This window comes from Athene noctua, chromosome 10 (genome assembly GCF_965140245.1).
Source record: "Athene noctua chromosome 10, bAthNoc1.hap1.1, whole genome shotgun sequence".
Lineage (NCBI taxonomy): Eukaryota > Metazoa > Chordata > Aves > Strigiformes > Strigidae > Athene > Athene noctua.
In genome coordinates, this window is record NC_134046.1 from 4475681 (window position 1) to 4488823 (window position 13143).

The 13143-nt window shown below is 38.5% G+C and overlaps 1 protein-coding gene across 3 annotated transcripts in view; it reads right to left on the reverse strand.

Moving 5' to 3' along the window:
* FHIT (fragile histidine triad diadenosine triphosphatase) overlaps positions 1-13143 on the reverse strand; it is a 620733-nt gene that overhangs the window by 149082 nt on the left and 458508 nt on the right. For all 3 annotated transcript variants that reach the window (XM_074914277.1, XM_074914275.1, XM_074914276.1), the window contains one exon: positions 656-801. In XM_074914277.1, the coding sequence (XP_074770378.1) occupies positions 656-801 (146 nt within the window). The remainder of the gene's footprint in view (positions 1-655; positions 802-13143) is intronic.

Below are 13143 nucleotides of genomic sequence, written 5' to 3' on the forward strand. Positions count from 1 at the left end.
CATTCTTTCAGATCATATTTTTGAGTAGCTAGCAATAGATTTCTGATCCTTGTGAATATAAAATCAGACATGTAAGTGAGAATTTAATCAAAGCATGCTTGTTTAAATTCTTATTCCAATGAAATGGGCTTAGTCTCCTGATTTGCTTTAAACAGAGCTCTTCTTTAGTACAAAAACACCCAGCACAAATAACTGAAAGGTCAGAATTGATAACATATTTACATGGCTACATGTCTCTGCCTGCATATAAATAGCTGTGAGCAGGAATTACTTGTTTCCACCACAAGCAGTGGGTTAACTGCTGAATGGAGAGATGTGGCTGCCTTCTCTAGGTCAATCCTGCAAACACTTCTTTGAAGAAAGAGTATTTGCTGAAATACTCACAAACGAGCGCTGCATTTGGGAGTGTTTGCAGGCTTATTCCAAAGTTTTGCAGTTATTAATTATCCACATTTTTCTGCTGGTTTGTCTTTTAGTTTTTTTCAGTGGCAAACCTGGCAGACTTGCAATGCAGTTATTGCATTTATTTTTTTTTTAATCATTATTTTGCGTTTATTGCCCTTTGAAGTTTGAATGTCCTTTTCACATTGGACTAGGGAAGAAGGTTGATAAAACAAACCATTAAATTTTTTTTTTAGTTGACTGGTTTACAAACCTGAATTGAAATGGTGAGAGAGGCGCTGCAGAAGTGTTTCTCCACCACGTTGCCAACTCTCTGCACCGTACAAAATAAATCGGCCACTTCCTCAGGACACAAGTCACGGAAACGTTCCACCGTCCGCAGAGGACAAACAAGAACATCTGAAGTTGGTATTGTCAAGGCACAAACACAAGTCTGAGTGGTCCAGAAGGACGTCAATCCCTAGCCTGTGAATTGCTTCTGATCACCTTTGAATTGTCTAAACTCTTCCTCTCCAAGGATTACAGCAAGAGCAACTAAACCATAAGGCTAAATACAGAGAATCATATGATGCTTTGTCGAGAAGTTTCCACAAATCCCTCAGTTATGGGCAAAATCACTAAACTAAGGTCCATATGTTACTACTGAGACATCTAAAGGAAAGCAAAGTTTTCACAGATTCAAAGTTACATTCTGATAGAGAGATGCTAGTATTTACCACCTCTGGAAGTCAAAGACATTTCCTTTCGTAATTAAAAATAGGGAAAAGCCAAAGGAATTTAAGATGGGTTCAGGTATATGATCTGAGAGCAATTTTACAATGCTTTCCCACATATGCGGTGCGTATTTTTGAAAATCTTGGTCTTACACCTCTAATTTCAGGTACCCAAATGTGCAAAGCTGACACTATGCTGGTAATAGCAGGTCACTTATTTCTACATCCCAATAATTACCATTCACAAGGAATGCTCACCTGTCGTAAATTTTATATTATATGTTTTTAGAAATACATTAAAATAATTAAGACTATTCCCTTTAAAGCATGGAGTTCACAACACTTAAATATACTTTGATTTTATTCTACCTTGGTGACTGTGCTTCACAAGTCGGTGAAATAAAGCTATAAAGTAAACAACTGAAGTACACAGACACTATTCACAGTCATCCGATCTGCTGTGTTCACAGAAATTAATAAATGCTATGATTCCTCACTTGAAAGTCAATTTTGTAACATTATTAAGAGGGTCCAGAATTCTTAGCAGAGCCTCAGTTATATAAATCCAACAAACAAATACTTAGGACTTTTTTCTCATTTCAATTCCCTGCAGACAGGATGGGGTTTTTTCTGACTATAGTCATAATACTGTAGTATTGTGTTTGCAGAATAAAGACCTTAAAATCACCTTTAACACCACTTGAACTTTCATGACCAAAGGCTATGAAAATTAACAACATATTTTTTCAATATTAAAAGAAGTCTTCAAAGGACTATGTGAAGAAAATTAATCTCCATGCTACTGTATTACAGTCATTCATATTTTTACTGTCATATTTTTAAAGCCTGCAGGTATTCAGAATATTCTCTATACTCCAGGAAAGGTAACTAGGAGATGATCTATAGTTAACAGGTTCACACAAAGGTTACATCAACCTGATATTCAACAATCACATGAGATATCTGAAATAAAGAAAGATTAATACATGCAAAAGATTTTTTATTTTCATAAACATGCAAAAATTATTTAGTTTCATAAACATGCAAAAGATTACTTCCATAAACACAGAAACAACATTTACATTCATGAAGTTTATTGTAGGAATTGCATTTATAATTCTGATCAGAGAGAAAAACAGACATTTTCTGGAAATAAAGAAGTAGGAGCAGGTTTTGATCATTTTCCAGAGTCCAGATGAGGACAGACAAGATTGTAATGGATTATTTGCTAAAGTGGGAGCAGATTTTTCGAGCGAGCTCCACAGCTAGCAGCTCCCAACAGAACAGAGAAGACTGGCCCCAGCTATGGGTGTTAATCTGCTTTGAAAATCTGGCCCTCATTTTTTTTAGTACAGCATCAGCTATGCCACCACTATTCTCTTTCTCTCTTGTTACAATTTATGGCATTAAAATTTAAGAAAGGAGAATTATTTATTTAGAAAGCGAGTACTTGGAAAGAAACCAATCCTGGACAGGGACAAAAAGCCTAGTTTGGTGAGGTTTTAGTTCTAAAATGCTGTGCCTCTTGGCAAGCTACTGGGCATAATAAAACTCCTGTAATTTATTTGTGCCTTCCCAGCACACTGTACAAAGTACCTCCATAAAGGATGCTATTGGCTGAACTTAGGGCCCAAGGGAAGATCTGGAAACTTGGTTGGCAGACCTGATTTCCATACCAGGAATAAAGAATAGAAAAACTAATTAATTTTACTCATAAAAAGGAAATCCATGTCAACACTAAAACAGGAAAAAGGACATTCGTTTAATCTGAGTTCATTTTTCAAAAGGAGAGAAGGGAAGCTTTTACCCTTAGGGCATCTGATACTTAAGTAGATAATTATCCTTCTTCTGCAGCACTGCTTTATTATCATGGGTCAACGAACCATTTGTTAAGTGAAGAATTTCCCCTCACTTACCTCTAGCAAAACTGCTGCTTACATTAAGACAAGTTTCCTTTTCTCTTTTAGAATTTTTTCCCAGTTTCTCACCCTCTCAGACTCCTACATGCCTCACCAGCAATTGTTTGTTCTCTACCTAGCTCAGGGCCACAGTCACAAGTATGAATTCTTGCATAAATGATGGTTTCTACAACCTTATATTAACACCGTACTACTTGCCACTGTGATGCATTGTGAAAAACACGGGCTAAACGCTGCTTGCAAGAGCTTTTGTTTCCATAGCAGAGAGAGAGAGTGCGGTGTAAGTACTGGTTGTGACCAAGCCAGGACATCTGTTTTCTCTTCTTAATTCTGTCACTAATCTGCTCTGTCATTTGGGCGAGTTGTCTCTGTACCTCTCTCTCTCCTCTTCTATACTTTATCTGTCTTATCTGCTTAGATAGCATTTACCAGTTGGTGCAATGGATGTTTTCTTATTAAGCCGTGAGGTTCTCCGCTCATGTGGGGCTGTGAAGCACTCCCGCAACATCAAACGATGTGCCCATAAACCATGTCGTTCTGCAAAAGGGATTTTCACTTCCTCCTTACGTTACCGAGACTCATTTACAACTCAAACTAGATTTTAACCATATTTCTGTCTTTGAATGTGATAAATAATTCAAAGGCACAATCACACACTGGAGCATCTTTGCTGAACTTTCCATCATTTCAAAATAATTCTACAAAGAATAATGATAGAAATTCTGAATCAGAGCTAAATTAACATGAGAATGTAATTAGGACAACATTCAAGTTATATTTAACTATGAATATATAAAAAGGCAAATGTTAGAATGAATTCATGGATTTGAAGTCATTAAGAAAACAACCATCCACTGCAACTTTAAATCATAGTTTTTAACACTGGGATAGTTTTTTAAACTTATATTCTGGTCAGATTTTAATCTGGATAAATGCTCTTTTCACCTCAAAATTCCTCCTAACTTTAAAATTAGATAAACTGTTCACTGCTTTCTGCAATTACCCACTGCAAACACTGCTATGAACTACTGATGTGCTTCAGGTGACTGTGCATTAAAGATGCAAGTGAAAGTGAGTCTCTACTTATGCCTACATGCAATTACTCCTTAGACAGAAGCATCTACTGCCATCTGAGATGCCTCGGGGCATCCAGCTGCCACTACAGAAGGGCAGGAGTCTCCCATATGCCCTCTATCATATCTGTCAGCCAGGTGGGAAGCCTGAGCCATTTTAGGGTATCTGAAATGGCAGTAGGTGCCTGTGTTTGGGCAACAGCCCCCCACCTTCACAGAGTGGCTCAGTGGTACAAGAGGCTGATACCCAGCAGACATGCTGCATGACTGAAGACAGCATTCTGCCTTCAGAAAGTTTGAACTTTATGTTTCCTTTCTCTAACCACCATAATTAATAATTTTGTGATTTCTTCATTCATTTTAAACTGCTACTGACTGATGAAGTTTCTATTTTTAAGCTTTGATGTGCACAGCTGTTATTTCCTTCAAATTCTTCACCCCACATCATTAGAGTATGTGCGATTTAATATGTCAACTTCTCCATTTTAAGGAGTGGAAAACCCTTACGCCTTATTATAATCTGTGATCGTACATTTTTCTCTCTAGATCTTGCAGGAGTCTCGCAACAGCTTTACTTTTTTTCCTAATACCTAAATATGCATACAGAAGTCAATACTGTCACACACACTAAAAGCTCCATTAAAGATTTATTAAACAATTAGGAATGTCAGTATTTTCCATGGAGTACCAGTAGATAGTAGACTAAAACTCCAGGTATATTAGTGGAAGTGCATAACTATAAAGTAGCAGTAAAGCAACAGTGGATCAGAGCCACTACCCTCCAACTGAGCTAAAACCTAAGGATGACCTATGATTTCCACAAAATCACTTCTCCTTATATATTAGGCACAGCAGACCACTCTCAGCACAACCTTGGGCAGGTTGTTTAATACACCAAAGTCTGTGAGCCTCCTCCACGATTCAAATTAACAGCCTCTGCCTGTTGGCTATTGAGATTGTAACCTGCTTGGAAAAGCTCAGACTCACGGCCAAGCAATCATGGTTCAGCAAGTATCTACAGACCAGCAGAGCAAGGATGCCAAAACACATGTGCCAGCTCTCAGCCCTCAACAGCCAAAGTTGCATATATTTCTGTAAATCTCTTCCTCTCTTTCATTGACTTTTTATACCCTAACAACTGGAGCCCTTGGAGAGTGGCATTCAGAGACATTTACTGCAATGAGGTTCTGCAGTGGGCACCTGGACACCGCCAAGCACAAGTAGAAATTCCTCATGTACATCTAAGTATTTAAGGATATGCTCACATCAGAGATTATGGGTCACTACTGAAAAGTGAGCATTTGTTAACCGCATAACGACTTTCAGTTGATCAGAGAGGACTCAAATTCTACAAGGAAAGCAGAACACATGGCCAACATGTGCACAGTGACCACTTCAAATGCAATTTTCCTTCCACTAATACACATAGAGTGGAGGCTGAAATTCAAAGGCACAGTAGCATTTTTTTATTTGCTTTATCCGAATTTTGACTTTGAAGCCTAAATTATTGTAATTCTGTATTTAAGGTTGAAGCCAGGCTCTGTGTTCCCTTCAATGGAATTCTGATCAACCCCACAAAGTGCCCATTATAAATTTTCACACACAACTATCAAGGTACACATGTTCTCTAGTTCTGAGATGCTGGAAAAATGGCCTTTGGGGGGTCAAAAAAAGAAAGAAAACCAAAAAAAGAAACCCCAAAGAGGTTAAAATTCCTTTTATGTGAAAAGCTTTAGAACTAAACACAGCTTTTTCCTGGTTAAGTCCATTAGTTTGCTATATAGAAAACATACTTTTCGTTTTGACTTTTGTTTTATTCCTGAATTTGGACTTCAAACAGAACAATTCAAAGCTTTATAAAGGGAAAAATTAAAGGCTCTTCAGGTACTGACATTCTAACAATAGGAATAAGGTTGTTTTTTTTTTCTTTGTATTTTTGAGGAAATAGTTAAAAACATTAAAATTGACAGGTTTTCTTAATATGTGAGGCTTTAAAAGAACAAAATACAAGGGGAAAAAGGCAAAATATCTGAAAGTGAAAGGGTAATTGCTTCCTTATGAAACTCCTGGGTTTGACCAATATTGTTAGTTTTCTAAACCCTTTGTTACGAAAGGTTTTAACTTAGAAAAATGATTTATTTTCAGTGTGTAACATGGTCAGGAATTCATAGCTCACATTGGGATGGAAATAGCATTCCTGTTCAGAAGATTTTTTAAAAGATTTTTAAAAGTCTTCCTTCTCACAACAGCATGAGTGTCAAAATCTCAAAAACAAATTTCAAAATATATTTCAAAATATATTTCAAAAAATTTTAAACTCTTGAAATACGTAGTTTAGCATTCTAACATTTTCACACAAAAGGCAGTTTAGTTAATAAAAACATTCCTTAATAATTTAAGTTTGGAAAACTCATCAAAACCGACTTTTTCATGAATATTTTGGGTTTGACTAACCCATTTTCATTAAAAAAAGATGTCCCAAACTATGGTACCTACGGAGACTTAAATATTGCTTCACGCATTTCATAAGCTTGGGTGAATAACTTAAAGCACAGCAGCCTCTGCCTCTCCCTCACTGCTGAAAACACCCCAGTCATTTACAGAGCAACGCCTGCCTTGGAGATCGGGGCTTTGTTCACTCTAGGATTAATAGAGACTGTAGCACCACGGATACTGCTGCCATCTCTTTCTAACAGCAGGAAGCGTTTGAGAGACACGTAGAGATGGTGTCCCTTGAGTGCAAGGGTGCTCAGTGGCCAGTTCGGCCCTCACTGGGGTGGGAAGGTGGTACCTTGGTGTGGCTGCTGGGAGCTCAGAGGCCAGAACCAGCTGCAGAAGACTGTAATAAACTATTATTTCTAACTATCTCCTGAGTCTGTATGAAAGACCCCGTCTGCACATCCATAAGCTAGCTGATGGGAATGCACAAATAATGTGATGTGGGTAGCTGGGTGAGGGATTATTCTTTTCTTATACTCTGTTTTACATGAATTTGCATCAAGTGCCCAAGCAGAGAGAATCAGTCAGACAAAGGTTCAGGTATTAAAATACACCACGACGTTGTTCCTAGATTCAACTGAGAAGTGTAGGCAGGGGTATTGAATTCATCACTGCATCTAAGCAGAAGTTTTCTTTGTTCAAAAGCCCTAATTGCTAACAGAAAGAAGTCCAATAGCTCAGAAAAAAACACAGGAGAATGCATGACTAATAAAATTAATATAACTGAAAAACAACTGCCAGTCATTTATCTTTTTTTCTGCCCTTGAACAATTCTTCACATTTTGAAGGCTACAGGAGAAATTTCTCTATGCAAAGAAAACAAGAATAGATCCACAGACACTGCCTATAGAAGGAGTTAAGAAGGAAGCAAACCCAACTGAAATAGCGCATACACACAGAAGGCATCAAAAAAACCTTTAAAAATGAATCAAATACCTATTCTGCTTCATTACAACAACAGTATGTCAAGGCATCCATTCAGTCCCCACTAAACCCACTGAATCAGGATGTACATAAAACTGTAGTAATGCAAGGACTGAGGTCTCCCTCCCCAAGGACAAATCTTACTCAGTAAGATGGAGTGACTCACTCTCGGAAGGAAATCTGTAGAGGCTATTTGGATTAAGAGTGAGCATCTCATAATAGGAGAAGTGAAGGAGCACTCTTTAGTGTGTTTTATATGTAGAACTGAATTTAAACATATTTTAGAAGGCTGCTTTGGTACAATACAGGAAATACTGCATCACAGAACTTGCTAGTTTGGGAGAAAACTTAGCTGTGAATGATAAAGATTATTAAGAACTAATGAAAATGCAATAAAATTACAACAGAAGCTTAAAAATTACTTCAGACAACTAAAACCACACACAACGCATTTTTTTGATCTTGCTATGCTACATCGTAGCATTAATAAAAAAGTCATTAAGATAAGACAAATTATCTAAACACAGTTGATCTTGATAAGGCAGCACAGTACATATTTACACTAATACAGAAGACCAGATTTATGCAATGAAACAGAGAATTAGTGGATCCAGTGGAACTGAGAGCAATCAGCGTAAATCTTTGACACGGATCTCTGCACTATGATAACTGTTCTAAGACCACACTGCAGCTTTTATACAGTGGGTTTTTTTACTCTACCTGACATTCTCAGCCTACTGAAGCTACTTAAAATAATTCTTCATGCCAATGAAAGGTGCAATAGTTCCAAGAAATGAACAATAAATATTATTTTACTTTTTCTGTAGGAAAAGTCGTCAATACATCTAATTTGAATATATATATATGGTTTATAGTCCAAATTGTGTTAGGTAGCACACCAAAGTACAAAGTACTGCTACTCAAAGCACAGCGACTCCACAAGACAGAGGGCCACAGCAGGGAAATGTGAAATTCAGAACTGTTCACTTTTCATTTTAAACAAGCCTTTCATATATTTGATATTCCCTTTAAATGCCTTTAGGGTATGTCAAGTAGGTCACTAAAAGCTCAGTTCCTCATAGCGAGTGACATTTTACTGTAGCATTCGTCCTCTTCTGCTAGCTACTGACCTCGGGGGCAGCCTCGGGCAATAGCAGGTGCCTAAGTGGAACCACAGTGAGAATAGCCGTGGGAGAGCTTGTGGCTCAGAAACATGTCTCTGATCCAGGTTTCACTAGGTGGAAATTTACTGCAGACCTAAAGTTACATTTGTACCAGGAATCATGATCACATCTGGAATCACATTAAGCTTTTGATCTTGGAAGGCCCAAAAGCAATAACCAGTGGCCAAATTGGAAATGTAGAAATCCCAATACGAAAGGATTTCATCTGCAACTGCTATGATGCTCTGAGAAGATCCTGTAAATAAATACTACTGTACAACAACCCATTTCAGCTAAGAACTATGCCTATATTGCTCGGGATGATATAGACTACTTCTAAATGTATGATGAAACTATTTATAATTACATGAAGCTATCTATGCGCATACATCAGTTATAAACACACAAGACCACTGAAATAAACAGCCATGGCTGAAGCTGACAGCAGAAACCAAACACCACTTGGGGTGCAACACTCAGAGAGGTTTTTTTTGGCTTAAAACACTGGAGCTATGACATTTGCCATAGGAACTAATACGTTCAGGCAAAGCAGCTCAGCAGCTACAAGTTGTGTTCAAATGACCTGCACCATCAGAAAACTGCATTGAATTCTATTTACTAAACTTAACCCTGTTGGAATTGCAACATATCATTGCAAAGCCTCATTTCAGAGGAAACTAGCTCATGATCCAGCCTCTCCACCTGAGAATAAGAAACAACTTGTGAGAAAATGCTTGAGCATCGAGTCTTAATTAAAGCTGTGGCATCATCATATTCAAAAAATAATGTGATCATTATGAAGTTATATTCTAGCTCATGATTCAGGAACTATAATGAGGGAATAATTAATTACTAAATATTAGTTATGACAAATTTACTTTCTTGCAATTTATTGGATGCCATATTCCAGGCAGTAAGTTTTATTGGAAACAAGATTTAACCTGGTGAAATGACACCACTGAATGTGTTGGGAATTAAGATTCTGTACAAACCTGTAAGCTTTATTGACATTGTTGTCTATGGTACTTAAAAGTACAATCTTTTTTTTCTGTTCTGGGCATCTATGTCAGGAGACAGAAATAAAATAAATGGATTAATATTTGGTGAATCTTCCTGGGATTGATCTTGCCTAATTTTGAAGGTAAATCGGTTTGACCAACAGAGCAAACCACTGGATTTGCAGCTGTGAAATGCCAGTGCTTTATGGCAGTATCTTGCTGCTTATGAAGTTTCACTCCTCCCATCCTCTTTTGTTTTCTCCAGAATTAAGTTATCTCAAGGAAGGTTCTGTTGGACCTGCTGCTGGAGAAGCTGGTAGCAGATCCACTTTCTCCAGCTACCTATCAATGGCAGATGATCAAGAGCTTTACACATACTCTTTATAACTCTGCACTGTCTATGCTGAACAACACAGAGCAAGACAAGTTTGTGGTAGCACGTGCCAGACCAACAATGCCTTCATTTCATAACCAGTGAAGCATCAGCTGGAGGAATGCAGTACAAGATCAATTATCAGAGTATCACAGGGGACAATGAATACATTTGGATAATCAAGGTTTCAGGTAATGAAGGTAATTTTGACTGTAATTGATAGATAATGAGGAACATGAATAACAGGGAGTTTTGGAAAACTGAATTTGGATAATGCAGACTGTCTTACACTAAGTGTATTCCTCAAAGAATACTCTTAATGTATGCTGGGATTTTCAAAGTGTTTAAATGGAATAAACCACCTGATTCCCATTAATTTCTCAGAAGTGCTTTTCTACCTAGTTCTGTTAGGGCGTTCAGAAAACCGCTCCAATTAAAGTCAATGGAGGGCTGTGTTTGTTTTAAGCTGTAAGCTCTCATGGCGTATTCTGAACACTTAGTTACTGAAAACGCTTCCAAAACAACAGGATGGGCTATGGTGTTCCAAGGAACTGTTCTATGAGAGTAGAATCAGCCTAAATTACAAAGGAGAGAAATAAACTCTCTTGGAAACAAGAAATGATCTCTACACCCCTTGCAGGAATAGCTTAGCCCTCTGTAAGAACATCGGCACCTTTAGGAACAGTCTGAAAAACCAGAGAATCCTCTATCTGCCTTATGAAAGAGCTGTTCAGCACACTCGCACAGCAGAAAGGGAAATCATAGTACCTTTGCCCTGCAAGATCACATCTCTGCTGTTGTATCTAAAAATAAATCTGCCAGTGTATTTCCATCAGTTCCTTTGAATGCTTAAAATTACAAAGTCCATGATAAAGAACCTAGATGAGTATCTTTACTGTGTTGGCTAATACACAGTTGAAGTGGATTTTGTAGAGAGATGACTTTTCAAGTAAAAGAGTTTATTATTATTTTTGCAAATGTTATTATTTCATTGCTGTTTAGCAAGACCTACTGAAAACAGTACTGTTGTCATCCCAAGGAATTCTACATTATTAACCAGTGGAACCCAGGAGGATGCACATAACACTCCACGTATTTAGGAGACAGGCGGTGACCCTTAGAAACATTCATAGTGGAAGCACAAGGGCACTGAAATGGTAAAGAAGGGAAATGTAACTGGGGGCTGATAGAGGTATTTCAAGACAAAGAAGTATATAGCAATAGCCTCTTCTCCACTTTATGTATTTGGGATTTAAAACAACTAGTGCAGCAAGGCAGGGAATCAGCCTTCACTCAGCTGCAGTAGAGGGAAAGGTGGGGTAAAAATACCAAATACCAAAGACCCTGTGTAGTGTTTAAGCAGAGACTCAGAGGCAGTCCAACATGAAAATAAATTCTTTTAAGCCACTATTCTTTAGCTATTTAATTTTGACAACTTATTTCATATCTGCTTTAACACAAAAAGCTTGATATCGCCAAGAATGTTCACAAAAAGTGCATGTGTCAGGAGCAAATGCTCCCAAAGATGCATTTTCCCTCACTTGCTAAGGGAGTCAGTTTTGGATAAGTCACACTGAAGGGCTGAGAAAATGTAAAACAGATCTAGAGTACATCTTCAACACAAAACTGTCCGTACAAATCCTTCCTTTTAATACAAAATAAAACTCAAGCAGAGTTGGTAAAACACAGCTTACAAAGCACCTGAGGCAATGAAAGCTATAAAGGAGGAGGGAAACAGAAAGTAGGTCTCCCTCCTGCTTTTCACTTGCATAATCATAGAATCACAGAATGGTTTGGGTTGGAAGGGACCTTAAAGCTCACCTAGTCCCAAACCCCATGCCATGGGCAGGGCCACCTTCCACTAGCCCAGGTTGCCCAAAGCCCCGTCCAACCTGGCCTTGAACCCTTCCAGGGAGGGGGCAGCCACAGCTTCTCTGGGCAACCTGTGCCAGGGCCTCACCACCCGCACAGAGAAGAATTTCTTCCTCCTATCTAACCTAAATCTGCCCTCTGTCAGTTTAAAACCATTACCCCTTGTCCTATCACTATATCCCCTTGTAAAAAATCCATCTGAGGCTTTCTTCTAGGCCCCCTTTAGGTACTGGAAGGCTGCATAATAAGCCCTCTTGAATAAGGACAACAGGGCCCTGCGTCACGATTGCCTCTGTAGATGCTATTATCATACTATTATTGTCATTAATGCTCTTTGTTCCCAGCTCTGCACATCATAGCTAGGCGTTTCAGCATGCACAGTACATAAATTCATACTCTCATCCAGGACTCCTGCAATATTCAAGAACAGGAGAATGAAGAAGACAAACTAGCAGTTTAACTCTGAATAACCTTATTTTGTGTGTGTGTCATCTGAAACCATTACTTTAATGTCATTATCTGTTTTTATTATTTCCTTTCTGTGGACTTGGAATAAAGACACAACCGAGACTCTCTCAGACACGGTCATTGGCATCATTACAGTCTTTCTACTGTCATCAACAGAAATCTGATCTGTAAATCAACTTAGACTGTAAGGGCTACTGAAGAGCAAGCACTCTTTATCATGCTATTACATACCCAAGCTACCACTTCCTCTGGCTCACTGAGAAAAACAGACTGTTTTAGTTCCTTTACATAACCAGAGGAGTTCTTAATGCACAGATTATTGACTTAGTGGGGTTTTATCATGTCCCAGTGTACCAGGGGATTCCTTAATCCAGGACTTCTTTACATGATCTATTTTCATGGCTCTTTTTATTGTCACAGTCTGTCATTATAATGATTTGCAAATCCAGAACCAGCATATGCTTAGCTCCTTAACAGGTGCTTAAGGAGGAGGAGGAGGAGAGGAGGCATTTCCCCATTCTTGTTTGCCCTCTCACACTCCAAAAGCTCCGAACCACATCACATGCAGCATGACAAAATCCCTGCAGGGCTGAGCACAGCAGGGAGTTGCATGGCAAAAGGTTGGCTTTCTGCCCACAGGAGCATTTCCACATCAGCCCATCACCTTCACAAAACCAGCAGGATGGAGATCCTCCTTTGCAGCTCTCCACAGAGGTCAGCCTTTGTGGAGAGGCACAGA